General features: G+C 52.8%; 1 protein-coding gene across 8 annotated transcripts in view; it reads left to right on the top strand.

Moving 5' to 3' along the window:
* Positions 1 to 26315, top strand: part of NPAS2 (neuronal PAS domain protein 2) — a 182735-nt gene extending 156420 nt beyond the window's left edge. For 6 of the 8 annotated variants that reach the window (XM_070068721.1, XM_070068724.1, XM_070068722.1 and 3 more), the window contains 9 exons: positions 2396 to 2537; positions 2978 to 3087; positions 4819 to 4908; positions 7511 to 7657; positions 15891 to 16085; positions 18285 to 18475; positions 18755 to 18847; positions 23550 to 23715; positions 24906 to 26315. In XM_070068721.1, the coding sequence (XP_069924822.1) occupies positions 2396 to 2537; positions 2978 to 3087; positions 4819 to 4908; positions 7511 to 7657; positions 15891 to 16085; positions 18285 to 18475; positions 18755 to 18847; positions 23550 to 23715; positions 24906 to 25082 (1311 nt within the window). In that variant the 3' untranslated portion in view covers positions 25083 to 26315. The remainder of the gene's footprint in view (positions 1 to 2395; positions 2538 to 2977; positions 3088 to 4818; positions 4909 to 7510; positions 7658 to 15890; positions 16086 to 18284; positions 18476 to 18754; positions 18848 to 23549; positions 23716 to 24905) is intronic. The other 2 variants (XM_051835548.2, XM_051835559.2) reach the window with 2 other exon arrangements.

Raw genomic sequence — 26315 nt, 5'->3', positions numbered from 1 at the left:
TGCCCATATGGGAGACCCAGAAGAAGCTCCTGGCTCCTGGCTCCTGACTTCGGATTGGCTGAGCTCCGACCATAATGGCCATTTGGGGAGTGAACCAGCAGATGAAAGAGCTCTCTCTGTAACTCTGTCTTTCAGATAAATAAAATAAATCTTTAGGGGGAAAAAAAAAGGAAAACCTCCAGGATGATGCTTCGCCAACCATCAGCAGTGATAGACCAGGTTATTATTTATTTTTTTTCTTTTCTTTTTTTTTTTTTTTTTTTTTTTTTGACAGGCAGAGTGGACAGTGAGAGAGAGAGACAGAGAGAGAAAGGTCTTCCTTTGCCGTTGGTTCACCCTCCAATGGCCGCCGCTGCAGCCGGCGCACCGCGCTGATCCGATGGCAGGAGCCAGGATCCAGGTGCTTTTCCTGGTCTCCCATGGGGTGCAGGGCCCAAGCACCTGGGCCATCCTCCACTGCACTCCCTGGCCACAGCAGAGAGCTGGCCTGGAAGAGGGGCAACCGGGACAGAATCCGGCACCCCAACCGGGACTAGAACCCGGTGTGCCGGCGCCGCAAGGTGGAGGATTAGCCTATTGAGCCACGGCGCCGGCCTGGGTTATTATTTTTTTTGTAAAATTTTAATTCTCAAGTTTCAAAAATTTCAAATTTCAAGTCACTGATGGACTCATCTGTAAAATGCAAATAAGGGGCCAACACTGTGGCGTAGCAGATAAAACCACCACCCTCAGTGCTGGCATCCTATATGGGTGCCAGTTCAAGTCCTGGCTGCTCCTCTTCCAATACAGCTCTCTGCTATGGCTTGGGAAAGCAGTAGAAAATGGCCCAAGTCCTTGGGTCCCTGCACCCTTGTGGGAGACCCAGAGGAAGCTGCTGGCTCCTGGCTTCGGATCAGCACAGCTCCGGCTGTTGAGGCCACCTGGGGAGTGAACCAGAGGAAAGGAAGACCTCTCTCTCTCTCTCTGCCTCTCTGTAACTCTGCCTTTCAAATAAATAAAATAAATCCTTTTTAAAATGCAAATAAATTCCCATGCTTGGATGGAATACGAAGTGGTGTGAAAGTGCTTGCTCCCTTCCTGGGTGCAGGACCACAGTATGCCCCGGGAGCCATGGTCCAGGGACCCCTTGCGAGGGCCCTGATGGAAGGGACTGTGTCATTGAGCACTAGCACATCCAGGTCCTTCCTGTGACTCTGTTTTGCACAAGGGCCTGAGGGTCACACTTCCTGCACAGGCCCTTCTCCTGCACACGCATGATGTCCACCCTCACTGGACAGAACCTGTGATGGAATGAGGAGGTGAAAAGGTCATGCCAAGATGGCTGCTGACAACAGAAACTGCCTAGCAACAGGCCGTGATTGGGTGGCTTCGGAAACCACATGACAACAAACAGAGCCTGACTGACAGCAGGCCATGATTGGATGGTTTCAGAAACTGCCTGGCAACAAGAGCCTGACTGGCAACAGGCTGTGATTGGATGGCTTCAGAAACTGCCTGGCAACAGGCTGTGATTGGTTAGGGCCCCTTGACTGGATTGGCTGCCTTGGCTATATAAGCTGCTGCACCAACTGAAATAAACGAATCTGCCGGCTGCTCGCCTCAGGCCTGCTTTCACCCAACTCCCAGGGTCTGTGTGGTGACTCCACGCCTCTTGCCCCCACCATGCACCTCCTCTTAGAAAAGAAATCAACCTCAACAAGAACCACCATTGCAACTCACACAAACAGGATTTTGTGCCCGAGACTGTGGGTTATAGACCAGCCTGTCCATGTAGCCCATTGGTTTCCGGCAATTTCCACTTTAAGACAAGGCAGAAACAGGGTTCAGGAAAGAAATAACTATGTCTTTTAATTAAAATGATCCCTGTACGTAGGCCATGGAGGATGGGAGTATGTCCCTCAAGGTCATAACCATCGGAGCTGCATTGTTTGTTTGAGGCAGAGACATCCTGGTGGCAGGATCAGTGCGGAGGCAGAGTTCGGGAGAGGAGGCCACAGGCCCTTTGCTCATTCTCCATGTGAGGGCACAGAGGCTGCAGAGAGAAGTCATGGGAGGCAGTGTGTCTGTCTCACTGGACACGTTAACAGTGTGATGCCAAAAGCAACCTTGCATCTGCATCCCAACTCTGCCCCTTTTCTTGGAAAGCCGAGATTCTGGGTGTCAAGGTGACAGTTTTAAGGAAAAAATAAAATGCAAAGTCAGCTGGGAACATCTAAATCAAAATAAAAGGTGGGGAAGCGTAGTACCTACTGCTTACCAGCTACAATCCCTGCAGCCGTGTCTGTCCGACTCCGGCCCAGTGTGCTTTGGGGGTCTCCCGGCAGCCTCCAGGGTCTCCTCCATTCATTCCCATGGCGAGATGCCAAAACACGGGCTGTGTGTTTGTGTGTTTCAGGACAAGGGCTCTGGCCTGGAACCTCAGCAGCCCTTCAGCGCGCTGGACGCAGGCGCCCCAGGCCTTCACGCCAGCCCCTCGCCATCGGCATCCTCAAGGAGTTCCCACAAGTCCTCGCACACGGCCATGTCAGAACCCACCTGTGAGTGCCCTGCCATGGAGGGGGCGTGGCCCAGGGGGCCTCACTGGACCAGGATCAGTCCCACAAGGGTCCCCAGGCCTGAGCGGAGTCAGGGCTGTCTGTGCCTGGGAACAGAGGTTGTCCTGCAGTCTGCACCCCTCGTGCCCTACGTACTCCTATCTTTCCACTGCGGTGCAAGACAAAGACAGAAAGTGGGTGACATGTGGGTCATGTAACTTAGCTGCTCTTGGTAACCCCAGTGAGGTGTCTGATGGGGCAGGTGGTTGGTTGGACACCCCTGGTGGAAATGAGTTCTGGGACTTGCTTGTGGTGTCTTCTACCTGCTTCCACGCTGAGCAGTTTAGCAAGGTTCCAGCCAAGCCCTTGAGTCCTGCCACTGGTTGCGAAGACAGCTTGTGAGTACACGTGAGTCAGGAAGATAACGCCTTGCCTTCTTACAGCCACGCCAACCAAACTGATGGCAGAGGCCAGCACCGTGACATTGCCAAGGTCGGCCACTCTACCGCAGGAGTTACGGGTGCCTGGGCTCAGCCAGGCCGCCACCATGCCGGTACGTATGTGGCACAGGGTCTCTCACCAGCAGTATGCTCCCTGTGACCGAGGCTGCAGGGACAACGAGCCACAAGCCGCCTCTTCCTTAGCCGTGGAGAATAGGATGGCCCGGGTATGGGGAGAGGAAGGTAAATTATTTAACTGGCAACCAAACGGAAACATTTTCATAATGAAATTAACGTGGCTGCATTTATAGGACACAAAATCCAAGTGGGGGCCGGCGCTGTGGCTCACTTGGCTAATCATCTGCCTGCAGTGCCAGCATCCCATATGGGTGCTGGTTCTGTCCCAGTTGCTCCTCTTCCAGTCCAGCTCTATGCTGTGGCCTGGGAGGGCAGTGGAGGATGGCCCAGTGCTTGGGCCCTGCACCCACGTGGGAGACCAGGAGGAAGCACCTGACTCCTGGCTTCGGATTGGTGCAGGGCGCCAGCCGTGGCGGCCATTTGGGGGGTATACCAATGGAAGGAAGACCTTTCTCTCTGTCTCTCTCTCTCTCTCACTGTCTAACTTTATCTGTCAAAAAAATGTTCAAAAAATTCAAAATCCAAGTGGATTTTTTTTTTTGACAGGCAGAGTGGACAGTGAGAGAGAGAGACAGAGAGAAAGGTCTTTCTTTGCCTTTGGTTCACCCTCCAATGGCCGCCGCGGCCGGCGCGCTGTGGCCGGCACACCGCGCTGATCCGATGGCAGGAGCCAGGAGCCAGGTGCTTTTCCTGAAAAAGAAAACTCATAGCTTCCCAGCTGGGGTCAAAGCCACAGGGACCCTGAGGACCCCCCTACACCGCCCCGGCCTCAACCCAGGGAGGATGCTGGGAAACCATCAGCCCAAGTGCAGCTCTGTGTACACAGCAGGGGGTGTCCCTAGTATGCTCCAGATTGCCCCAGGATGTTGGGGAAAGCGTGCAAGGGCACTACCCAGACCACGCCATTCTGATCTTTTGTTGCCATCTACCTTAGCAGCGTGCAGCATCAATCACTTGGGTCATCTTGTACAGCTTTCCCTGGTGCGTTGGCAGAGAGCTGGATCAGAAGTGGAGCAGCCAGGTCTTGAACCAGCGCCCATATGGGATGCCCGCCCCACAGGCAGTGGCTTTACCTGCTACGCCACAGTACCAGCCCCTAGGATTTCATTTCTTGTTTCTGCAAATTGTCCCCTACCCCATGCCACCTACCCGAGTGATCTTGGGAAGCAACAATGCCACTCAGCTCACTGCCCTGGGGTCCCTGCGGACCCCGCAGAGAGGCAGTGAAGGGGCCCCGGTCTTCATGGCCAGTGTGGGGTCATGGAGGCAGAGAGGACAGGATCGTGCTGGACAGCACTGCTGGGGATGAACCCCCTGGGGACAAGAGCAGCCAGATCCACCAGGGCTGGGGTGTGAAACAAGAGACAGGAAAGGGGAGCCAAGCAGCACTGGGGGGTTCTGGGGGCCTTGCAGACCACGCCGTGCTGGACACGCATCGGCGGCCCCGAGTGCTCCAGGGGCCTGCTCCAGGCCACCTGCAGTCCAGCCCCTGTGTGTGTCCACCCTGACGGCATGCCCTGTCTGGGAAGTGGTGCACCCATCGAACAGCTGCCTGTACCTTCCGGAAGTCCTGACTCCCAGCCGTTTCCCAAGTGCATGCAGAAGGGCCTCCTGTGACCCAAGCGACTGACTGAGATGCGGCCTCCCGCACCGCTGCGGGGGCCCAGTAGCAGTATTTGTCACCGAGGCCCCGCTCTCTTCCCCAGGCCCCTCTGCCCTCCCCTTCATCTTGTGACGTCACGCAGCAGCTCCTGCCTCAGACCATTCTGCAGAGCCCAGCTGCTCCCATGGCCCAGGTGAGTCTGGGATGCAGGAGACGGGCGGTGCCTCCTCCAGACACAACGTATGACTTGCTGTGGAGCACACGGGGGTTATCGATGCTGACGTGCGTCACCCACTTACGCAGCAACCGCGGCCCTGACGTGGGCGGGGACTGCTGCTTCCTCAAAGCGCACCTGTCTTCTTCCTTCATCCTTGTCCTGTCCGCATGCGTTCCCCACGTCCCTTCCTCCAGGGCCTGCTTTTGAAACCTCTCACTCATGTTTGCTCAGCTCTCTGCCACTTTTCTGCATTCTTGTCATTTTTTAATACCTCTAAATTGGCCATGATATTTTTTAAAAAAAAGGAAAAAGGTCTGAATTAGGTCGAATGTTATTGGGAGGCTTTGAAAGGCTCAAAAAGCTGTGAGTCTGGGACTATAAATATCACATTTGCTTTAAAAAAAAAAATAGGGGGGCAGGGAGAGTGGATTACAGCTTTGCTGAGTAACTGCTTCCTGGTTTTAGCCACGTGCACTAAGTTACTATCTGGGCCAAGGAGTGAGAGACGCTAGGACGCAGAAATGACTGTAACAACCCTCGCCCTAGTGCTCGGAGAGGAGATGAGCAGATAGGTAGAGACACCGCTCATGGCGGGGCAGGGATTTTATGGAACCAGAGAGAGAATAATCGGGGAGGAGGTGACATTTGTGTTGGCTGCGGGAGGATGGGTAGAAGTTAGCCAGATGAAGAGGCGGAGGGACAGCAGGCAAGCGGGACCTGCTGTGCACCCCGTGTACGGCTGCGGAGCCAACGGACAGACGCTCTTTTGAAGCCAGAGCTGTCCCTCTGGGGTTTCTTAGCTTGGCCAGGAGCTGGCTCTGGGTCCCAAGAAGTGGTTCCCCAGCCGATGGAACTCGGTAGAGGGGTCTCTCCTGCTCTCCTGCGGTGAGGGAACGTGTGCTTGCGCGGCGAGGTATAGAAGGCACCCACCCAGAGTCCGCGCATTGAGAGAGTCCGCATCCGTCCTCGTTAGGCCAAAAGGGAAAAAGCCAAAAGATTTTTTTTTCTGTAAATTTCCTAAAGCACATCTGGTCTGAGATGAGTGAGTTTTTTTGTTTGTTTTTGTTTTTGTTTTTGTTTTTTAAGCCAAAGGCACATGAAATGAGAATTGCTTTGACCTGCAGGTCCCGCGTAGGGAAGCACATCGATGCTGGTGATACACACCGATGTGACGGAGGCTTTGTCTAGCAGTCACTGCCCTCAGTGTGTTAGACGCACTGTGTGGAATAACGGCTGTGTTCTTTACGGCATCCTGCAAAACACTGACTTTTCAAGTCAGACAGTTCTCCTTCCAACCCAGGGAATCAATGAGATCCTGTGTTCCCCCCTGACACACACACTCCCTTCCCCAGTGTTATCAATGAAGCTCCCTTCAGGGAAAAAGAAGAGAAAGCAAAACTCGGGGAGGCAATGGGGTAGTTGGCCAAGAAGTCTCCTTTGTGTCGAACGTGAGAGTAGATCTTCTTACCAGAGACTGACCGCTGGGTGCCTGGAACACCCTGGAAAGCTCGGGCTGCTTCCAGAAGTAGCTGACGCTCAGGATGTATGCACCGTGCTGGGTCGCTCGCGCGCGGAACCAGCTCAGCCGCCACAGCTGTGGCCCCTGGAGGTGGGCGGTGCAGCAGCCAGCCGCTCCTGACTTTGTAGAACCCACCATGGAAGTTTTCTTCTTCTTTTTTTTTTTTTTTTTTTTTTTTTGACAGGCAGAGTGGACAGTGAGAGAGAGAGACAGAGAGAAAGGTCTTCCTTTTGCAGTTGGTTCACCCTCCAATGGCCGCCCCGGCCAGCGCGCTGCGGCCAGCACACCGCGCTGATCCGATGGCAGGAGCCAGGAGCCAGGTGCTTCTCCTGGTCTCCCATGGGGTGCAGGGCCCAAGCACCTGGGCCATCCTCCACTGCACTCCCTGGCCACAGCAGAGGGCTGGCCTGGAAGAGGGGCAACCGGGACAGAATCCGGCGCCCCGACCGGGACTAGAACCCGGTGTGCCGGCGCCGCTAGGCGGAGGATTAGCCTAGTGAGCCGCGGCGCCGGCCTCTTGTTTGTTTTCTAAACCACCTACCTGATGCAGCTTGCTTGCTTGTTCAAATTCTCCATCAAGATCCCAGCCGAGTGCACCCTCGGATGGAAGTTTTCTTGTGATCTGGCACAGCTCCGGTGTGTTTTGAGCTCAGGGGTAGCAGCAGAATCTGTCTTTTATACACAGTCTGGTGCCCAAGCTTCCGTGACTGGGGCAGGGGCAGGGGCTGGGAGCAGGCCCTTACTTGCAAAACTTCTTGGCCTCACGCAGCTCCTGGGCCTCGGGCTTCACTGGCTGCCCTTGGCCAATCCAGCCGTGCGACCTGCAGCAAATCGCAAACTGAACACCTCCTGAATGGCCCAGTGGTCAGCCAGGCCTGCAGACTTAGGCTGTCCTGCAGCCATGACCCTGGGCCGGGCCCCAGCCCCTGCTCCCTGCTCCGTGCAGGCGCCCCTGCAGCGGGCTCCTTGGGAATTCACGGGCCAGGGAAGGGAGGCATGCGTGCCTGGGCTGCTCAGCAAGACCGGCCTGCAGGTGGCAGTGACCCCGTGACCTTGCAGTTTTCAGCACAGTTCAGCATGTTCCAGACCATCAAAGACCAGCTGGAGCAGCGGACGCGCATCCTGCAGGCCAACATCCGGTGGCAGCAGGAAGAGCTGCACAAGATCCAGGAGCAGCTGTACCTGGTCCAGGACTCCAACGTCCAGGTGATGCCCTCTGCCGTGTGTCCGCGTCCACCCCGCGCGAGGGGACTGCCCTTAGTGATCGTTTCAGGGCAGACGAGGCTTCCTCCTGAGCCTCCTCTGCACCACCTCAGGGAGCCCCCGATGGCTTACAAAGCGTCTGCAACGTCCAGGGGCAAAGTGCAAGTCCAGCCCTGCCTCCCCGTCTCCAGGCCCAGGCACGATGCCCTCCTCCCTCCCCCCTCACCGGTCACTACCTCACCTGCATGTTCAGCCAGGCTTGTGGCCTTTGACACCCCGGCACAGGTGCCAGTGGGTCCCCAGCTGGTCCCTAGTAGCTCCCGTGGCTTCCCTGGGCTGCCGGCAGAGAGAGACGGAAGCTCTGTCTACTCTCTGCGATGGTCTGTCCAGAAGTTCTTGGAAGATAGAATGAAACGATAGGTTCGCTTTGCTGCAAACAGCTTGGAAATCCACACACAGAGTTTTTTTCACGAGCCTTGCTTACCATGCGCTTTCGTGATGACCCCGCATCTGCATGGATTTCAACATTTTTGCACAAAATCTCTCTCAATTCAATTTTCTCCAAATGCATAGGAGTGCCCTGAGACAGAGGCTGGGCAGATGAATTGAGGGAGAGATGGGGGGTGGTGCTGTGTGTACCCCAGCCTTGGGCTGGCTCCTCTGCGCCCCCAACTGTGGCATGCCCAGGGTTGGGGGGGGGTACCCTCTGATGCTCCAACCTGCAGCAGCTCTTATTGTTGTCACTTTTGGGACTCCTTTTGAGAGAGACAGAAGGGAGTCACAGAGCTGCCCCAGGAAAGTGGTCAGGGCCCCGTCCCTGCTGCTGCCCCCAGTCCTGCCACAGGCCCCCTCCCCTGGCCACACAGCTCCAGCGTCTGTGACACGCAGATTCCACCAGGGCGCAGCCTGAGCCGGCACGCTGTGACTCCCACATCCTGTGCTCATGTGCTGATGGCCAGGGGAGAAGCCTTGCTCAGGCCACGCTGCCTCTCTGAGATCCCAACAATGTGGCCCGACCCTCAAGGGCATTCATTGCGGGCTTTTCAGACAGTGCCCCACCCCCACGTCCTGTGCCTGCACAGCCCTCCCTGGCAGAGCTGGGCCCTCACCCTAAAAAGAGTAACCCAGGTCTGGGCATTTGGCTTGGCAGTGAAAATGCAGGTGGGACGCCTGCCTCCCTTATCAGAGTGCCTGGGCTCAAGTCCCAGCTCTGCTCTGAGTTCCAGCTCATGCAGACCCTGGGAGGCAGCAGCAGCTAGGTCCCTGCCACTCAAATAGGAGGCCTTGATTGAGTTCTGAGCCCCTGCTGTTGTGGGCATTTGGGGAGTCAACCAGTGGATAGCAATCCTCTCCTCCTGCCATTTTTTTGTTTTGTTTGGGAAAAAGAGAGGAGTCCAGGGGTCGTCGCTGGGGCACAGCGCATTAAGCCACTGCCTGCAACACAGGCATCCCATAGGGGCGCCAGTTCTAGTCCCAGCTGCTCCACTTCTAATCCAACTCTCTGCTATGGCCTGGGAAAGCAGCGGAAGCTGGCCCAAGTCTTTGGGCCCCTGCACCCATGTGGGAGACCTGGAAGAAGCTCCTGGCTTCAGCCTGGCCATCTGGCGAGTGAACCAGTGGATGGAAGATCTCTCTCTGCCTCTGCCTCTCTCTCTCTCTCTCTGTAACTCTACTTTTCAAATCAATCAATCAATCTTGAGCAAGAGAGAGAGAGAGAGAGAGAGCAGTCCAGGGCAAGCTACCGCCCTGCACCTGCACCCGCTCCTGCTCAGGCATGTGTGTATTTTGTGCCCCTCACTAGACAGCCTGACCCCTGCCCCCGGCGGCCACACCCCTGCATGGACCAGGTCCGAGTGCAGTCAGAAAGCTGTAGGATTTTGAACTTCTTCTCTCCCAGCTGGAGACTTTTCCTCTCTAATGCAGGGCCTGATGGGGCCCCAGAATTCGTGTGGCTCCGGTTACCTTAATGGAGTTTTTCTGGTAGCAGGAAGGGGGAAGCTGAAGCCCCACACTGATTAAAGTGTTTAGCTAAAGGCTCAGTGGGTGTGCGAGCATCCTCCTCCGTGCCGGGGGCCCTCTGCTTCCTGCCTGGCCAGACACAGAAGCCGGGTGGCAAAGTAACAGGTAGCCAGGCTCTGGCTTTTGGCCCCCTGGTGCAATCAGGATGGCTCCCCCTATGGCTGGTGCGTCCTGGGGGTGGGGTGGGGGGGCACCGTGGAAGCCACGCTCTCCCGTGTGCTCCATCCCCGCGCTGCCTCCCCGGCCCTATCTCTGCAGTGGAATTTTCCAGAGAACGTGGAAATCCACAGATAGCCAGAGCCGAGAAGGTTTCCCTCCAGCAGTCTGCCTCCTTGCTTTTTCCTCTTTGGCGCTTAAAGAAACACAAGCGTACTTCAGAAAGTTCGTGGAAAACAGAATGAGAAGCAAAGCTTGTTTTGGTGCAGGTTCTAATGAAATCCATGCATGGGAGGGGCTTTGAAAAGCCCGTGTAGTATGAGAAAGTGGTAAACGTCACCATTTCTGTGCCAAAACAAATTCTTGATTCCAGCTTTTTTGAAATACCATCAAACACTCCAAAAGGCTTAACCAAAATCTGATGCTTGGTTGCAAGCTCTGTGATTCAACTGTAAAAAATAAGCAAGTCAAAATTACCCCCAGCTCCTTCCCCGTGAAGTGAGACTGGCGGGACCCTGATCATCGCTGAAGCCTACTGATGCTTGGGTGTCCGTGTATGCTGTGGGCTCTGCGTGGGCCAGGCCTTCGGGCCCTTCTTCCCCCATCCAGCCTAAGGCTCCCTTTTTGAGAGTACGTCGCCCTCTGCTGGTCACTCATAGGAAGGCCCAATGTTCTTTGGTCCGCCCTTCCTTTTGTCAGTCTGTCCATCGTCCAACCTTCTTCCTCACACCTCTCCATCCAGTCACCTTCCCTGGTTTCATTTATAGCATTTAGTTGAAAAAATATACTGATGCAGAGAGAGAGAGACAGAGAGAGGGAGAGAGAGGAGACAGGATGGAGAGAGAGAGATATTCCAGCCGCTGGTTCACCCCCCAAATGCCTACAACAATCACAACTGAGCCAGGCTAAAGCCAGAAGCCTCATTCTTAATTCAGGTCTCCCACAGGGGTGGAAGAGACCCAAGTACTTAAGTCATCACCTCCTGACTCCCAAGGTGAATGTTACCAGGAAACTGGAACAGACGTGGGGCCAGGACTCAAACCCAGGAGCCCTGAAAATGAGATGTGGGCATCCCAAGCTGCAACTTAACTGCTGCGTGGAACACCTGCCCCCACCCCTCCGTCTTTACCTCCATCCATGCCTCCACCTGCCTTCCTTCCATCCATCCATCCATTCTTCCTTCCTCCCATCCTTTCCCCCGTACATCTCCCCATCAACAGACACCTGTTAGTGCCGGCTACTTGGCCGAGCACTGTGGGATGCAGGGTTTCTGTTCAGCAGTGGGACAGAGCAGCACACTGCCCTGTCTTACGTAACACCAGCAGATGTCCTGAATGTAAAAGCTTCATTCAGTTTGCCAAGCATTCCTTTCATTAATTTAGCCGATCACCGGGAGTCACAGGAGGAAAAGCCTCCTCTTGAAATTGTAAACATTGTTACTTAGTAGCTGGCATACATTTGTTTTGCACTGACTCTGGCTCGGGTACTTATATGCATGAATCTCATTTAATCTTTTATGAGATATGTATTCTTAACGCCACTGTTTTATTAATGAGGAACTAGGCTTTGAAAAGTGAGGAAAATTGTCCGTGGTCATACTGTTACTAGATGGTAGGGTGGGAATTTGAACGGAGGTATGTCTGATGTAAGCTACGTTAAATAAGGGATATACTAGGGGTACGTTTACTTGACCACCAATCAGAAGGTAAATTATATCCTACAAGAAAAATATATGGTAATTGGGTTTGAGTATCAGATTTAGGAGTTGCTGAAGTGATGACAAACGGGTCACCTCCTGTGTTGTAAACCAGCCTCATGATAGCTGAGATTGTACGCACACCCGAACGCGTGCGTACATAGGATGACGAACACCTGAAAAATGACTCCTATCAGCCAAAGTGACACAAGAGCCCTCATTTCAAAACTGCAGGCTTCGCTGCTGCTGATGGGGGCATGAGAGATGAGTGGGAAAACCCCACAACATCAGGCACCTGCTGGCCAATGACCGAACCCATCTCTAAGCAGACACTTGAGCTGTCTGATCTCTTTTAATGTTTCATTTATGCGAGAAGCAGAGAAAAAGACAGAATGGGTTTCCATGCACTGCTTCCCTCCCTGCATGCCTACATCGGCACGGCCTGGGCCAGGGCCGAGTCTGGGAGGCACATATCAGGTCTTCCATGTGGCTGGCAGGAGTGCAATGACTTGGGCCATCACCACTGCTTCCCAGGGTCTGTATGAGCAGGAAGCTGGAATCAGGAGTCGGAGGCAGGAATCGCACACACGGGTGCTGGGATGCGGGATGCGGGATGCGAGCATCACAACCACGCATCCAAACACCTCGAGCAGCTGTTCACCCTGAGCCACCTGATTTTTAAGTGCCCTTCTTGGCATCATCAGGGTGTGGTTCCACATCTGCCTTTCCAGACCTGCTCTGTGCCTCAGCAGATGTCCGCACTTCTGTTCTGGACCGGGCATGAGGTTGCACTGCACTGAGTCTGCAGAAATGGGGATTAAAGATGCCAGACACTGCAGAGAAGCGGGCCTTCCTGCTGAAGAACTCAAAGCTAATGGGCTGGACTGGAACGTTGTGTGTCAAGAACCTTGACACGGGAGCAGGCGTCTGGCCTAGCGGTTAAGACGCCTGCATTCCATATTGGCGTGCCTGGGTTTGACATCTGGCTCCAGCTCCTGACTCCGAGAGCTTCCGGCCTGTGCAGCCCTGGGAAGCAGCGGTGATGGTTCAAGGAATAGGGTTCCTGCCACCCACGTGGGAGATTTGGTTTGCATCAGTAGCCCCCAGCTCTGGCCTCAGTCTGGTCCTAGCCATTGCTAGCACTGGGGGAGTAAACCTGCAGATGGGCTCGAGATATTCATTCATTCATTCATATTCGCTCTCCCAAAGAAATTTTTAAAAAGAAAATGTGATCTATAAACTATCAATCGATATTGTTTAAGCCCAAGAGGGATTTTTATTGAATGAGTTAGTTACAGGTGTTTAGGAAAATTATTGTTGAAACTATTAAAGTTGTTTCCTGGGGGGCTGGCATTGTGGTGTAGCAGACTGAGCCACTGCCTGTGATGCCAGCATCCCATGTGGGTGTCAGTTCCAGTCCCGGATGCTCCACTTCCAACCCAGCTCCCTGCTAATGAGCCTAGGAAGGGAGACCTGAATGAAGCTCCTGGCCTGGCCCAACCCTGGCTGTTGCAGCTATCTGGGGGGTGAACCAGCAAATGGAATGTCTGTCTGTCTGTCTGTCTCTCTCTCTCTCCTTCTCTGTCTCTCCTTCTCTCTCTGTAACTCTGCCTTCAAATAAATAAATCTTTTTTAAAAAATAGTTTAAAACACTTGTTTTTCTTAAACATTTTGAGTCAACTTATAGATCTTATTTTTCTTAAAATCTTATTTGACATAAAAAGAGCAAAGGCTTTCATTTGTGTTTTTATGTCCAATTATTTTATAAGTTTTAATGAATTGTGAATAATCAAGATTATCTACCAAGACCATTAATTTTACAAATTTAACATAGCTGAATCTTTCAAACATTTCACATAGCTAATGAGGCACATCTATAAACCTAAGAAGTTAACCTTGCTAAACACTGTTTTAAACTGAAGACAGCCATTCCTTGTATCTATACTGAACTGGTTCCAGGACCCGTGGTGGGTACCAAGATCCAAGGATGCTGAAACTCTTATATAAAAACAGGGTAGTCTTTGCATATAACCTACATAGATCCTCCTGTACACTTCAAATCAGCTCCAAATAACTTATAACACCTACTACAAGGGAAATGCTACATAAATAGTTGTTACATTGTACTATTTAGGGAATTATGAAAAAACAGTCAGTACATACTTGGTAGGGATGAAATTCTTTTTTTTTTTTAAGTCTTATTTTCATTTTATTTGAATGGCAGAGAGAGAGAGCACTCTTCCATGCGCTGGTTCACTCCCCAAATGCCTACAACAGCCTAGGCTAGATCAGTCTGAAGCCAAGAGCCCGGGTCTCACAAGTAGGTGGCAGGGAGCCAAGTACCTGAGCCATAAAATGCTGCTTCCCAGGGTGCACATTAGCAGGAAGCAAGATCTAGAAGCAGGTGGAACTGGAATTGTGGCACAGAGGGTTAAGCCACTACCTGTGACACTGGCATCCCATATGAGCACCAGTTCAAATCCCAGCTGCTCCACTTCCGGTCCAGCTCCCTGCTCATGCATCTGGGAAAGCAGCCAAAGATGGCCCAAGTCCTCGGGCCCCTGCCACCCATGTGGGAGACCCAGATGAAGCTGCTGTCTCCTGGCTTCAATCTGCTCCAGCTGTTAATAGCCATTTGGGGAGTGAACCACTGGATAGAAGATCTCTCTTTGTCTCTACCTCTCTCTGTGATTCTGCCTTTCAAATAAGTAAATAAATCTTAACACAAATTTTAATAAGTAAATAAAAACAGAAGCGGAGTAGGGAAACCAGGCACTCAGATAGGAGGTGCAGGCATCAGCCAGCCTCTTAACTGCTGGACCAAATGGATGCCTCGGAGGCAGCTCTTTTTTTAACAGCTTTGGTGTACAGTTGGTTGGATCTGCAGACCCAGAACTGGAGGGTGTGGAGGGCTGACCATACATGAAAGTCATTTGAACTCCATCAGGATTCTCAAAAACATGTCAGCAGTCTTTATATGCCTCAGCAAATTCTCCTCAGCCTTTCAAATTAAAAATACCAGGCTAATATATGACAGTTTCTTTTTTAAAGATGTATTTACTTATCTGAAAGGCAGAATGAGAGAGAGAGAAAGAGAGCAAGCGAGCGAGCAAGCTTCCATCCACTGGTTCATTCCCTAAATGGCTGCAAAGGCCAGGGCTGCGCCAAGCCGAAGCCAAGAGCCAGGAGCTTCTTCCAGGTCTCCCACATGGGTGCAGGGGCCCAAGCACTTGGGCCATCTTCCGCTGCTTTCCCAGGGAGCTGGATCAGAAGTGGAGCAGTCGGGACCCAAACTGGCACCCTTGTGGGATACAGACATCACAGGTGGTGGCTTAACCCTCTGCACCACAGCATCTGCCCTGCCAGTCTCTTAATGTCTGAAACATCTCAGTTAGAGAACACACAGGGATTATCATGGCGATTACAAAGCCTATACCTACGTCTCCAGTCCATGGACCTGATGCCAAGTCATCCTGCCCAGGGAGGCAGCCTCTCTTACTTAATGGGTGCGGATTTGCCTCTCAGCTGAGAGTGCCAAATTGAAGACTCGCCACAGCAGCCTGGGTACAGACCCTGCTCGCTGGTCAGAGGTTCATTCAGCCCTGGTTCTACTGTAAGGACAACACGGCCCATGCCACAGACTAGCCACCCTTCTGCCACCATTACCATGTCATTCACTCATTCACTCCATCCACAGATGTCTCTTCCTTCTGCTAAGTCAACCTGGTCTCTAAGAAAACATCTCAAATTATTTATGGAGGGGCTAACGCTGTGGCACAGCAGGTAAAAGCCCCAGCCTGCAGCATCGTCATCCCATATGGGTGCCGGTTCGAGTCCCAGCTGCTCCACTTTGGATCCAGCTCCCTGCTAATGCACCTGGGAAAGCAGCAGAGGATGGCCCAAGTGCTTGGACCCCTGCACCCCCATGGGAGACCAGGAATAAGCTCCTGGCTCCTGGCTTCGGATCAGTGCAGCTCCAGCCACTGCAGCCATATGGGGAGTGAACCAGTGGATGGAAGACCTCTCTCTCTCTCTCTCTCTCTCTCTCTCTCCCTCCCTACCTTTACCTCTACCTCTACCTCTTTCTGTAACTCTGTCCTTCAAATAAACGAAATCTTTGAAAAACATGTATTTGTGGAATATCTGGCCCCAGTCACTTGACCGTGGCCTTCATGCATACTGGGGCAATGTCCGTCCCACCCACCTCTGTCCAGCGCCTTGCACTGAGCTGTGGTGTCAGAGGCACTCACAGTGCTCGGGAACAGCAGGCAGGCTGACCTCTGGCTGTGGACAGAGGAGACGAAGAAGACGCGTGCACCTGCGAGACGCACCCGCACCTTACAGACGTTTCTCTTGTGCTCCCAGATGTTTCTGCAGCAGCCAGCTGTCTCCCTGAGCTTCAGCAGCCCCCAGCGGCCCGAGGCCCAGCAGCAGCTGCAGCAAAGGACATCAGTGTCTCAGCCCCAGCTCGTGGTGAGCCCTCAGCTTCCCGGGCAGATGGCCTCGGCCCAGGTCACAAACCAGCACCTGCTCAGAGAGTCGCCTGTGATATCAACCCAGGTAAGGGAGGCCCCTCTCCACGGTCAGTCCTGGCCACTAGAGCAGGCTTGCTCCCTGCAGGCCACGGCGTCTTGATTCCAGGGACCCACACACGCTGGAAACCTGCGCTGCTCCCCCGTGGACGGGGAGTTGGGGGAGATGATGGCAGTCAGCTGTTTTTTTTTTTTCCTTCTTGTTTTGCAACCACGTTGAAGTCCAAGTTGTATGGGCTTCTTTATGAGCACCCACCTCAGTGCCTCACTCCTGCCCTTAAAGACACCGTGTAGCACAAACATTCAGCCTTGACATTGAATGGAGGAGGACGAGGACATCCCAGACCCTCGAAGCCTCCTGCGCATCGTCTTCCACCCCTGTTGCCCACCCCTGGTTTGAAACACTGCCCTGGGAGCGGCTGCCTCTGATCCTTGTCCTGTGCTCCAGAGCCACCTCGTCCCCACCTCCTGGTCCCCCAGAGTCCATTCCGAGCCCTCCCCTTGCAGCCATTTCCACTGATGGGGTCACCAGTGGAGAAATGGCCCTGAAATTCAATCAACAAGTCACAAGCCCTCGCTTCTGGAAGATCACAGATCGGAAGGCAGGATATAGACTAGACCCTGCCCCCAAGCCTGTCACATTCACACAGGCCTCGAGTGGCTTTAGTAAGCAACAGATGACTGAGACGCACGAGAGCTGTCCTTACTCACAAGGGACTCCTGGTCCAGTAGGGAACCTGGGACCCAGAGCAGACAAGCATAAACCAGTGCAGTGTGCATCAGCCAGCAGCCGTCCACCAGCATCCTAGGGTCAGTCCTAGGATACCCCAAGGGTACCAAAATCCACAGATGTTCCAGTCCCTTCGGTGCAATGGGATCGTATCTGCATGTAACCAACACACATCCTCTTGCACACTCTAAATCAACTCTAGATGGCTTACAGTACCTAATGCAACGTCAATGCCCTGTATATGGTTGCTATACCATATTGTTTAGGGAATCAAATGACAAGAAAGAGATCTGTACAAGGTCGGTATGGATGCCATTTTCAGTATGTTTTTTGATGGACGGTTGAGTGAATCTGCGATAGAATCACAGAGTTTCATCCTTCTGTATCCAAACTAAAGGGTTCTACCTGAAAATGTAGCCTTGTGATTTGAAAACTCATCAGAAATCAGGACATTTTGGAAAAGAAGAACCTGGGGAAAGATTTATGCTACATCTGATATTGAAGGATTTCGTAAAAGCTCTAAGATCCGAATGGCTGGGGGCTGTGGTGTCACTGCATGCATGGGTGGTCAGTGAAACTGAAAACTCGAAAGCAAATGCAAACCCGTTCCCTCGTTCATTCATTGGGTCACTCAGGGCACTGATGGACGGCAGTGAACAAGAAAGAAAAGGGGGAAGAGAGCAGAAGCTCTGTCCCAAGTAGGGGTGGAGAGCGAACTGGGTAAAGATCACATCACATAGCGATGAGTAGCAGATGCAGTAGAGCTGTTTTTTGTTTGTAATTTGAAAGACGGAGCAAGAGAGAGAGAGAAAGAGAGTGCTTTCTCCAAAGGCCAGAGCTGGGTCAGGCCGAAGCCAGGAGCCTGGAGCCCCATCCGGCTGCACATCCCATGTGTGTGGCAGGGATTCAAGTTTGTGAGCCATCACCTGCTGCCTCCTAAGGTGCACATTAGCAGAGAGCTGGGCCGCAAGCAGAGGCGGTGACTTGAACCAGACACTGATGTAGGACGCAGGTGTCCACAGCAGCGTCTTAACCACTCTGCCCCAGCACATGCCCAGGGTGAGCAGAGAAGGTCTGTGCAAGAGGGTAGCACTTGAGCCGAGACCCGAGAGGGTAAGAGAGTGAGCACCATGGATCTCGGGGCAGGCAGAGGGATTCCACAAAGAGGGATCCAACACGTGCAAAGACCCCGAGGCAGGAGCAGGCACGACGAGCTGGAGAGACCGAGTGCACAGGTGTGTGTCGGGAGTCAACTGCCGCTCATGTGCATCTGGCCCTTGTGTGCTGAGAGCCTGGTACCATCCAAGGCCCAAGGGCACTCAAAGAAGCCTTGAGGTGCTTACAGCCCAATGGCGTGACAGTCGCGAGATCAAAAGAACTTAAGCACAGTTAGGTCCTAAGTAGGCCCCAAGTTAGGCTAAAGGCCCAGGGGAGGGACATTCCATGGAGAGCTGGTGCCTGAGCTCAGTCTGAGTGCTGCCCCTCTCAATGCTCCAGGGGCCCAAGCCATTGAGGGGCTCGCAGTTGCTGCAGGCCGGCAGCCGCTCGGTGAGCAGTTTGACGTCCCAATTCAGCAGCGCCACGGCCGCGCTCCCGCCGACTCTGAATCTGACCACGCCTGCTCCCGCCTCCCAGGAGGCCAGCCAGTGCCAGCCCAGCCCCGACTTCAGCCATGATCGGCAGCTCAGGTACGGAGCCCACCGTGGTGCAGAGGCCGACCGAGGGGGTGGTTTTCAGCGATTTGACTCAGCTCCCTGCTGCAGATGGACACGGGGTCCAGAGAGATTCTAAAGTCTCTGTAGTTGGATGCAGTGAGGGAAGTGGCAGGAGAGGCCTTGGGGTCCCCACGAGCAGGGAGGATGACGCCCTGAGTTTGTCGACCTCTGAGGAAGCGGGGATGAGCGTTGGCCATAGGTGCTACGGTTTCGGTGCTGATACAATTTCCCATTTCTCTCTTCTGTTCCAAGACTATTGCTGAGCCAGCCCATCCAGCCCATGATGCCTGGGTCTTGTGAGGCGAGGCAGCCCTCAGAGATGGGCAGGACTGGACGGCAAGTCAAGTACGTGGCCCCGGGGAGGAGCGGGGAGGCAGAGAGCTGTGCCGAGTGGCCCCCGCTGGCGGCTCTCCTCTGTCGGGGCCATCAGTGCCTGCTGGGACTCGAGCTGGGAGGCAGGATCCAAGTGTGCTCTTCTTCCCCTGGTTCCCATTAGAGCAGGTCCAACTCCCTGCCGACCTGGGCAAAACAATGCATTATAGCCCAATTTGCTGTCATCTCCTTGGCCAGATCAGAGCCTGGAACCAAGAGCTTCATCCTGGTCTCCCAGTCTCCCGTGTGTGGGTGCAGGGACCCAAGCACTTGGGCTATCTTCCGCTGCTTTCCCAGGCACATTAGCAGGGAGCTGGATCAGAAGTGGAGCAGCCAGGACTCGAACTGGTGCCCATATGGGATGCTGGTGATGCCAACGGAGGCTTACCCTGCTAAGCCAAAGTGCTGGCCCCCAACATCTTCCTTGTATGTCTAAAACCCTGCGCCCTTGGTGACACCCTTGGTGGAGGTAGCCTTCTTCTCCTTCCCGGGAGCCCTCTCGAGCTCCAGGGAACCATTCTGCAGACACACTTGGAGCTTACCTGCCCTGTGGGTGCAGCACGGTGCCCCAGGATCACGAGACCCTACAAATGTAGGAACCTCCTTTCCTGCCAGACACACAGCCTTCTCTCTTTCATTTCCTTGCCTTGGTCTGTTGTCGGCAGCCGTAACGAAACACCTGAGACCAGGTACTCTGTAAGGAACAGACGTTTACTTGGCTCACGGTTTGAAGAGGCTGAGAAGTCCAAGAGCATGGCCCTGGCCTTCTTGCTGCATCCGACCCTGGCAGAAGGCATCCCAGGGCGAGACAGAGGGAGCACGCTAGGCCACGCCTCTTTCCCTCCACTTGTGAAACCAACAAGGCCATCATGGCTTCCTCTAATCATAGTCACATCCAGAGGGCCCACCTCTGAACCTTCCTAACCTATGGCTCTTGGGGCTGAGTTTCCAGCGCATGAACTTTGGGGGACGCATTCAAACCACAGCGCTTCCTCAGCGTCTTCTCGTGTGAACCCCCGGGACCAGAAGCAGCTTGGCTTGCTGCTTACTTACTAGGCAAAAGGCTGCCTGGAGATGCAAGGGCTGGTAGTTTAAAAGTTCCTGGAAGATTCCGGCTGGCGCCGCGGCTCACTAGGCTAATCCTCTGCCTTGCAGCGCCGGCACACCAGGTTCTAGTCCCGGTCGGTCGGGGCGCCGGATTCTGTCCCGGTTGCCCCTCTTCCAGGCCAGCTCTCTGCTGTGGCCAGGGAGTGCAGTGGAGGATGGCCCAAGTGCTTGGGCCCTGCACCCCATGGGAGACCAGGAGAAGCACCTGGCTCCTGGCTTCGGATCAGCGCGATGAGCTGGCCGCAGCGCGCCGGCCGCAGTGGCCATTGGAGAGTGAACCAATGGCAAAGGAAGACCTTTCTCTCTGTCTCTCTCTCTCTCTCTCTCTCTCACTGTCCACTCTGCCTGTCAAAAAAAAAAAAAAAAAAAGTTCCTGGAAGATAGTTTCCAGCCCTTTGAAACAAAGCAGCACAACAACTATTGCTCACTTTTTTTTAATGTTTATTTTGTATTTTCATTGACTCGAAAGGTAGAGTGGCAGAAACAGAAAGAGGTCTTTTATAAACTAATTAATTTTTTAAGGAATACAAACTTCATAAGTACAACGTTAGGAATATAGTAATTCTTCCCACCATACCTGCCCTCCCACCCCTCCTCCTCCTCCCTCTCCCCTTCCCAGTCCCATTCTCCATTAAATTCATTTTCAATTAACTTTGTACACAGAAGACCAACTCTATGCTAAGTAAAGATTTCAACAGTTTGCACACCCACGCTCATACACACACAAAAAAACCTGAGAACTAGTTCTACATTTAACTCTCATAATACAACTCCTTGAGGACAGAGGTCCTGCATGGGGAGTTAGTACATAATGACTCCTGTTGTTAATTTAACAACTGACACTCTTATGTATGATGTCAGTGACCACCCGTGGCTCTTGACATGAACTGCCTAGGCTATGGAAACCTTTTGAGTCCACAAACTCCGCCAGTATTTGGACAAGGCCATAAGCAAAGTGGAAGTTCTCTCCTCTCTTTAAAGAAGAGTATATTCTTCTTTGATGGCTGCTTGAAGGCGAGATCTTAACATCTGCTAAACTCATTCCCTAAAGACCTGTAATAGCCAGAGCAGGGTCAGGCGGAAGCCAGGAGCCAGGAATGCCATCCGGGTTTCCCACATAGGCAGCAGGAGCCCAAGTACTTGAGCCACCCTCCACTGTCTCCCAGGATGCGTGAGGAACTAGATTGACAGAGAGTGACCGGGACTCAAACCATCACTCTGGTATGGAATGTGGGCATTGCAAGCAGCAGCTTAACCCCTTATGCCACGACATCTGCCCCATTTTTTGCATCACCACTGGTTGAACTTGGCATTTGACATTCATTAGGACAGGGCTAGCTGATGAAGCCTGGCACACCCTCCTACAGGGGCCTTGCAGCTGGGCCGTCACACTGGGCATCTTCTGCCTGTGTCCTCCTGCAGCCGACACAGTGACAGCAGATGGTTACTGCATGCATCTCTGAGCGTCAGGGGCCTGTGTGTTCATTATTTTATCTCCCTAAAAACCCTATGATGTAGGGAATCTCTCTCTCTCTCTCTCTCTCTCTCTCTCTCTCATCAGTGAAGAGACTGCCTGTGAAAGGGTTTGGGTTACATTCTCAAAGGCCACACACTGTATACTGGACACTGCAGGAGCTCCCTGTAGCTTCCAGAACCTTCCAACCACCTCTGTGGCCCTTTCTGGGATCTCCCCACAGCCTCTGGATGTAGCTCCTGGCCCTCTCTCTGGCCGTGGTGGGGTAAGGAAGGGAATGCACCTCGCAGTAAGCCCTGGAAGTTCTTTGTGCACTGTTTGTGCTCTCAGTGGTGGGGAGGGGTGATTTTGGGTTTTGCCTGTTCTCCCTAAAGGATCCAAGTAAGTAGAAGCACAGATTCATCTTCCATCACTTTCCAGAGACTTAAAATGCAGTGACAAGGAAATACCATCCTCTGGGAACTCTAACTGTCCTTTCAATCCAGTGACTTCTCTGCTGGCCTTTGAGGGGATGCCTCGCCAACAGCTCCACCCAGGGCAAGTCTAGGGCCCCGCAGTGCTAGTTACAGGCAGGGAAACAAGGTCCCTACATACCCAGTACACCGCGGACATGCCTACAGAGTCCTCACATATCTGTTCCTGATCTGTCATCCTCCAGAATTTTCCCAAGGAGTCTTTCTCCACCCCTTGTTAGTGGGCCATTATCAACACCTCCTTTTAAAAACTGTTTATTATGGTAAAAATATCTGTAGCATAATTTTCACCATGTTAACAATTTATAAGGGTACAATTTTGGTGGCATTAAGCTTGCACTAACACTAGTGTGCAGGCATGACCACCATCTGTCTCCAGAACTTTTCAATCTTTTCAAACTGAAATTCTGCTTTCCAATGGAACACTAACTCTCCATTCATTCCCTGCGCAGCCCCTGGCGACCACCATCTCCCTTTCTGTCTCTATGAAGCTGACGACTTGAGGTCCTTCTTATAAATCATGCAATACCTCTCTTTCAGTGACTGGCTCATTTCATTTAGCATAGTGTCCCATCCATGTTGTAGCATGGGTCAGGATTTCCTTCCTTCTTAAGGCTGAAGAGTATTCCACTGTATGGATGTACCGCAAGTTTTTATCCATTCTTATGCCTTTGACTATTGTACAAATCTCTGTTTGAACCCTTGCTTTCACTCCTTGCGGGTAAAAAGTCAGGCGTGAAGAAAGCAGGTGCTGGATCCTGTAGCAATTCTACATCAGCTTTTCTGAGGAATCACCAATTTGTTCTCTACTACAGTCCCAGCATCAGTGTGCAAGGGCTCTTTCTCCCCACCCTCATCGGCACTTGTGATTTTCTGTGTGTTTTGATAACAGCCATAATAATGAGTGTGAAGTGGTATCTTATCTTGGGAGTTTTCTGTTTGTCTAAACAGACACAGCTCACAGCTCCTATCTGCTGATTCACTTCCCAAATGCCTGTACCTGCTAGGAGTGGGCCAGGCCCAAGATGAAATTCAGAAACTCAGTGCAGGTTTCGCATGTGTGTGCAAGGGACCTGGCTACTTGAATCATCACCTGCTGCCTCCCAGGGTCTGCATTAGCAGGAAGCTGGCGTTGGGAGCAGAGCTGGGATTCAAACCTAGGCACTCTCTTATGGGGTACAGGTGCCCCAACTGGCATTTTAAGTCCTAGGACAAATGCCTGCCCCTCATCTTGGTTCTGATTTGCTTTTCCCTTACAACTACTGACGTCAGGCATCTTTCCGTGCGTTGGACCACGTTGGTCATCTCCGTCTTGTCTTTGGAGAAATGTCTTCTCGGGTCCTTTGCTGTGTCTTCATCAGACTGTTTGGGTTGTGGAATTGTAGAAATCCTTTATGTATCCTAGACGCCAGTCCCCTATCAGAGATATGACCCACCAACGTTTTCTCTCCTCCTGCAGCACGCCTCTGCCTTTTGTTGCCAGCGTCCTTTGCTGCCCAAAGGTTTTGGTGAAGTCCACTTACCTATGTTGTTGTCATCATTGTTACCTGTGCTTTTGGTGTCGTGACAGAGTTTCTTTCTTAAAGGATCTGTTCTCTCCTTGGCACGTGAACCCAAACAGGTACGCACAGAGCCAGGCCATGTTCCCAAACGCAGACGCACACCCCGCCAGCAGCAGCGCCTCCACGCCTGTCCTGCTCATGGGCCAGGCGGTGCTTCACCCCAGCTTCCGGGCTTCCCAGCCATCCGCTCAGGCCCAGCCGCAGCCACAGCAGCACTACCTGCAGGTGGGTACCAGGCCCAGCAGGGCCAGCGTGGGTCTAGGGAGCGGAGCCAAGCTCCACAGCCCAGTCTTACGTGGCGTCTTTCTCCCTGTCTTCAAAGCTGTTCTGTGCTACAGAAGTTAAGAGTCAGCTATTAAAAAAAAAAAAAAAAAAAGCCGGCGCCACGGCTCACTAGGCTAATCCTCCGCCTTGCAGCGCCGGCACACCGGGTTCTAGTCCCGGTTGGGGCGCCGGATTCTGTCCCGGTTGCCCCTCTTCCAGGCCAGCTCTCTGCTGTGGCCTGGGAGTGCAGTGGAGGATGGCCCAAGTGCTTGGGCCCTGCACCCCAGGGGAGACCAGGACAAGTACCTGGCTCCTGCCATCAGATCAGCGTGGTACGCCGGCCGCATTGCGCTGGCCGTGGCACCCATTGGAGAGTGAACCAACGGCAAAGGAAGACCTTTCTCTCTGTCTCTCTCTCTCACTGTCCACTCTGCCTGTCAAAAAAAAAAAAAAAAAAAAGAGTCAGCTATTATGTATCTTGGATGGTTTATGTGCTAAGGAATTTTTACCAAGATTTTTGCATCTTGGTATGTCCATATTTTAGAAGCAAAAAACCCCACCAGGGATAACTAGGTTTGTCAGACTTTCCAATGCGACTGTAGATAAAAGTCTTCTACAAATACGTAGTCAAATCACATTTAGTTCAAGATCCATCAGACTGCCTGGGGCTTGCTAGGAAATTCTGAAGTACTTTGACCTGTGGTTGCTGCCTAAAAGGCTAACTTAATTCAAACAAGTGCCAAAAATACCAGAAGAAGAGAGAGGGAGCCACTGGGGGTTCAGCTGGGAGCCAGGTGTCTGCTGAGGTCCTCAGAGGGCTGCAGCTTCTGTCACACGTGTGCCTGGGTCCCGCTTCTAGCCCAGCCCACAACCTGTCCCGCAGGGCTCCCTCCGCACCCTTAGCTCCACCTGCTCTGCCTGACAGCTGCAAAGCCATAAGTCAGAGTGCAGTGGCTGAGACATCTCGAGGACCAGGATCAAGATAAAGTCTTTCGTTCCAGAGCTGCTAAGCCACGTCTGGCAGCACCCAGAGCACCCCTGCCCCCACATTCCTCCGGGGCACAGGAGCCCTGAAGGCAGTGGACAGAAGGGCGGCCGAGGACCCTCAGAAGCACCTCTGGAGCATGTTTTGCTTTTCTTTCCTGCTACAGGCGCCGACTCCTTTGCACAGTGAGCAGCAGGACTCGCTACTTCTCTCCACCTACTCCCAACAGCCGGGGACCCTGAGCTACGGCCCGCCACCCGCCGTGCAGCCCCAGCCCCCACGACCGCCCCGAAGGGTCAGCAGCCTGTCTGAGTCAGCGGGCCTGCAGCAGCCGCCCCGGTAGTGCCCTGGGACTGACGTCAGGACGCAATCAGCTTTAACCAATGGACGAGGGGGTGTGGGGAGGGGTGGCGGCCATGGGACACTGTGCACACTGCATACATTTCAGAGCTCCCAGGTGGCAAACATCTCCCAGGGTGCACTGCTGGCGTGGTGGGCAATGACCAAGAATACCAGCCGCCTTGTCCTTGGTTCCGAGCTCCTGGGGCACGCTCTACAGCCATACGGAATGGGCTCCATGGCCCCTTGGAGGCACCGCTGCTCAGTTCACCTTTGGGGAGAGAGTACACCTGCTGCATCCCCCAGAGTGCACGGTGGCCCCAGGGCACCCTAGCCCGTCCACTCGCGCTCACTGGCCTTCGCTCTCTAGATATCTTTCCTTTGCATTCAAGAAGGACTGAGTTACAGATCTATCGGAGAGAGAGAAAGAGAGAAAATAAAGATATTATTTTTCATTATTTCTAAATGGTTATTTTTGGTTTAATTTGCACAGCTGCACAGAGAAAATAACTTAGGCACTTTCGGGTTTTTAAAAATAATAAGGTCTCCTGACTTTCACTTGGAGGCCTCAGTAACAGAAACAGCTCCCCAATCCGATAGCCAAGCTGGTTTTAACCAAGCTGCAGATACATACCCTCTGGCCTCAACCCTAACGGACTGAGGTTCTTCATCCCCTGCCCCCTGCCCGACTGGTGGTAATTCCTGCCCCCCACCCCCACCCCCACCCCAGATGTAACACTGGACTATATCCTGTTTACCCTGTTGATTGCAACTGCAGAGGTGGACTTAAAGCAAAGCACAAAACTCTATTGAGGACCCCAAGACTAAGAGGGGAGAGGTTTCAGAAGCCAGGCAGGCCTGGGGGGCTCCAGTCCCCGAGGGCACCCCCACACGGGTGGCCCTCCGCGTGAGAATGCTGCATCTTTCTACGTCTTTCATGATAATACCGAGGATTGGATTTCCCTTTTCCAAATGCACTTTGCTTTTTTTGTATGTTTTGTTATGTTGAGATGTTTCTAAAGAAAAGATTTTATGTAATTATAAGACAAAGTGTAGTGAATTGTACAGCTGTTGTAATAATGACCTATTTCTATATAAAATAAAATTGTATGGATTATGTGTAAATTATTTTGTACTGAGACACCAGTTCCTTTCCCAAATATATAAAAAGTATAAAAGTTTTCTTGTGTTTTTCTGTGAGTGGACATTTTTGTAATAAATTAACACATTTGTATAA

The sequence above is a fragment of the Oryctolagus cuniculus genome, chromosome 2 (assembly GCF_964237555.1).
Source record: "Oryctolagus cuniculus chromosome 2, mOryCun1.1, whole genome shotgun sequence".
NCBI classification, from domain to species: Eukaryota; Metazoa; Chordata; class Mammalia; order Lagomorpha; family Leporidae; genus Oryctolagus; species Oryctolagus cuniculus.
Note: the sequence above shows the minus strand (reverse complement) of the source record. Positions and strands in the feature narration are given on the sequence as shown.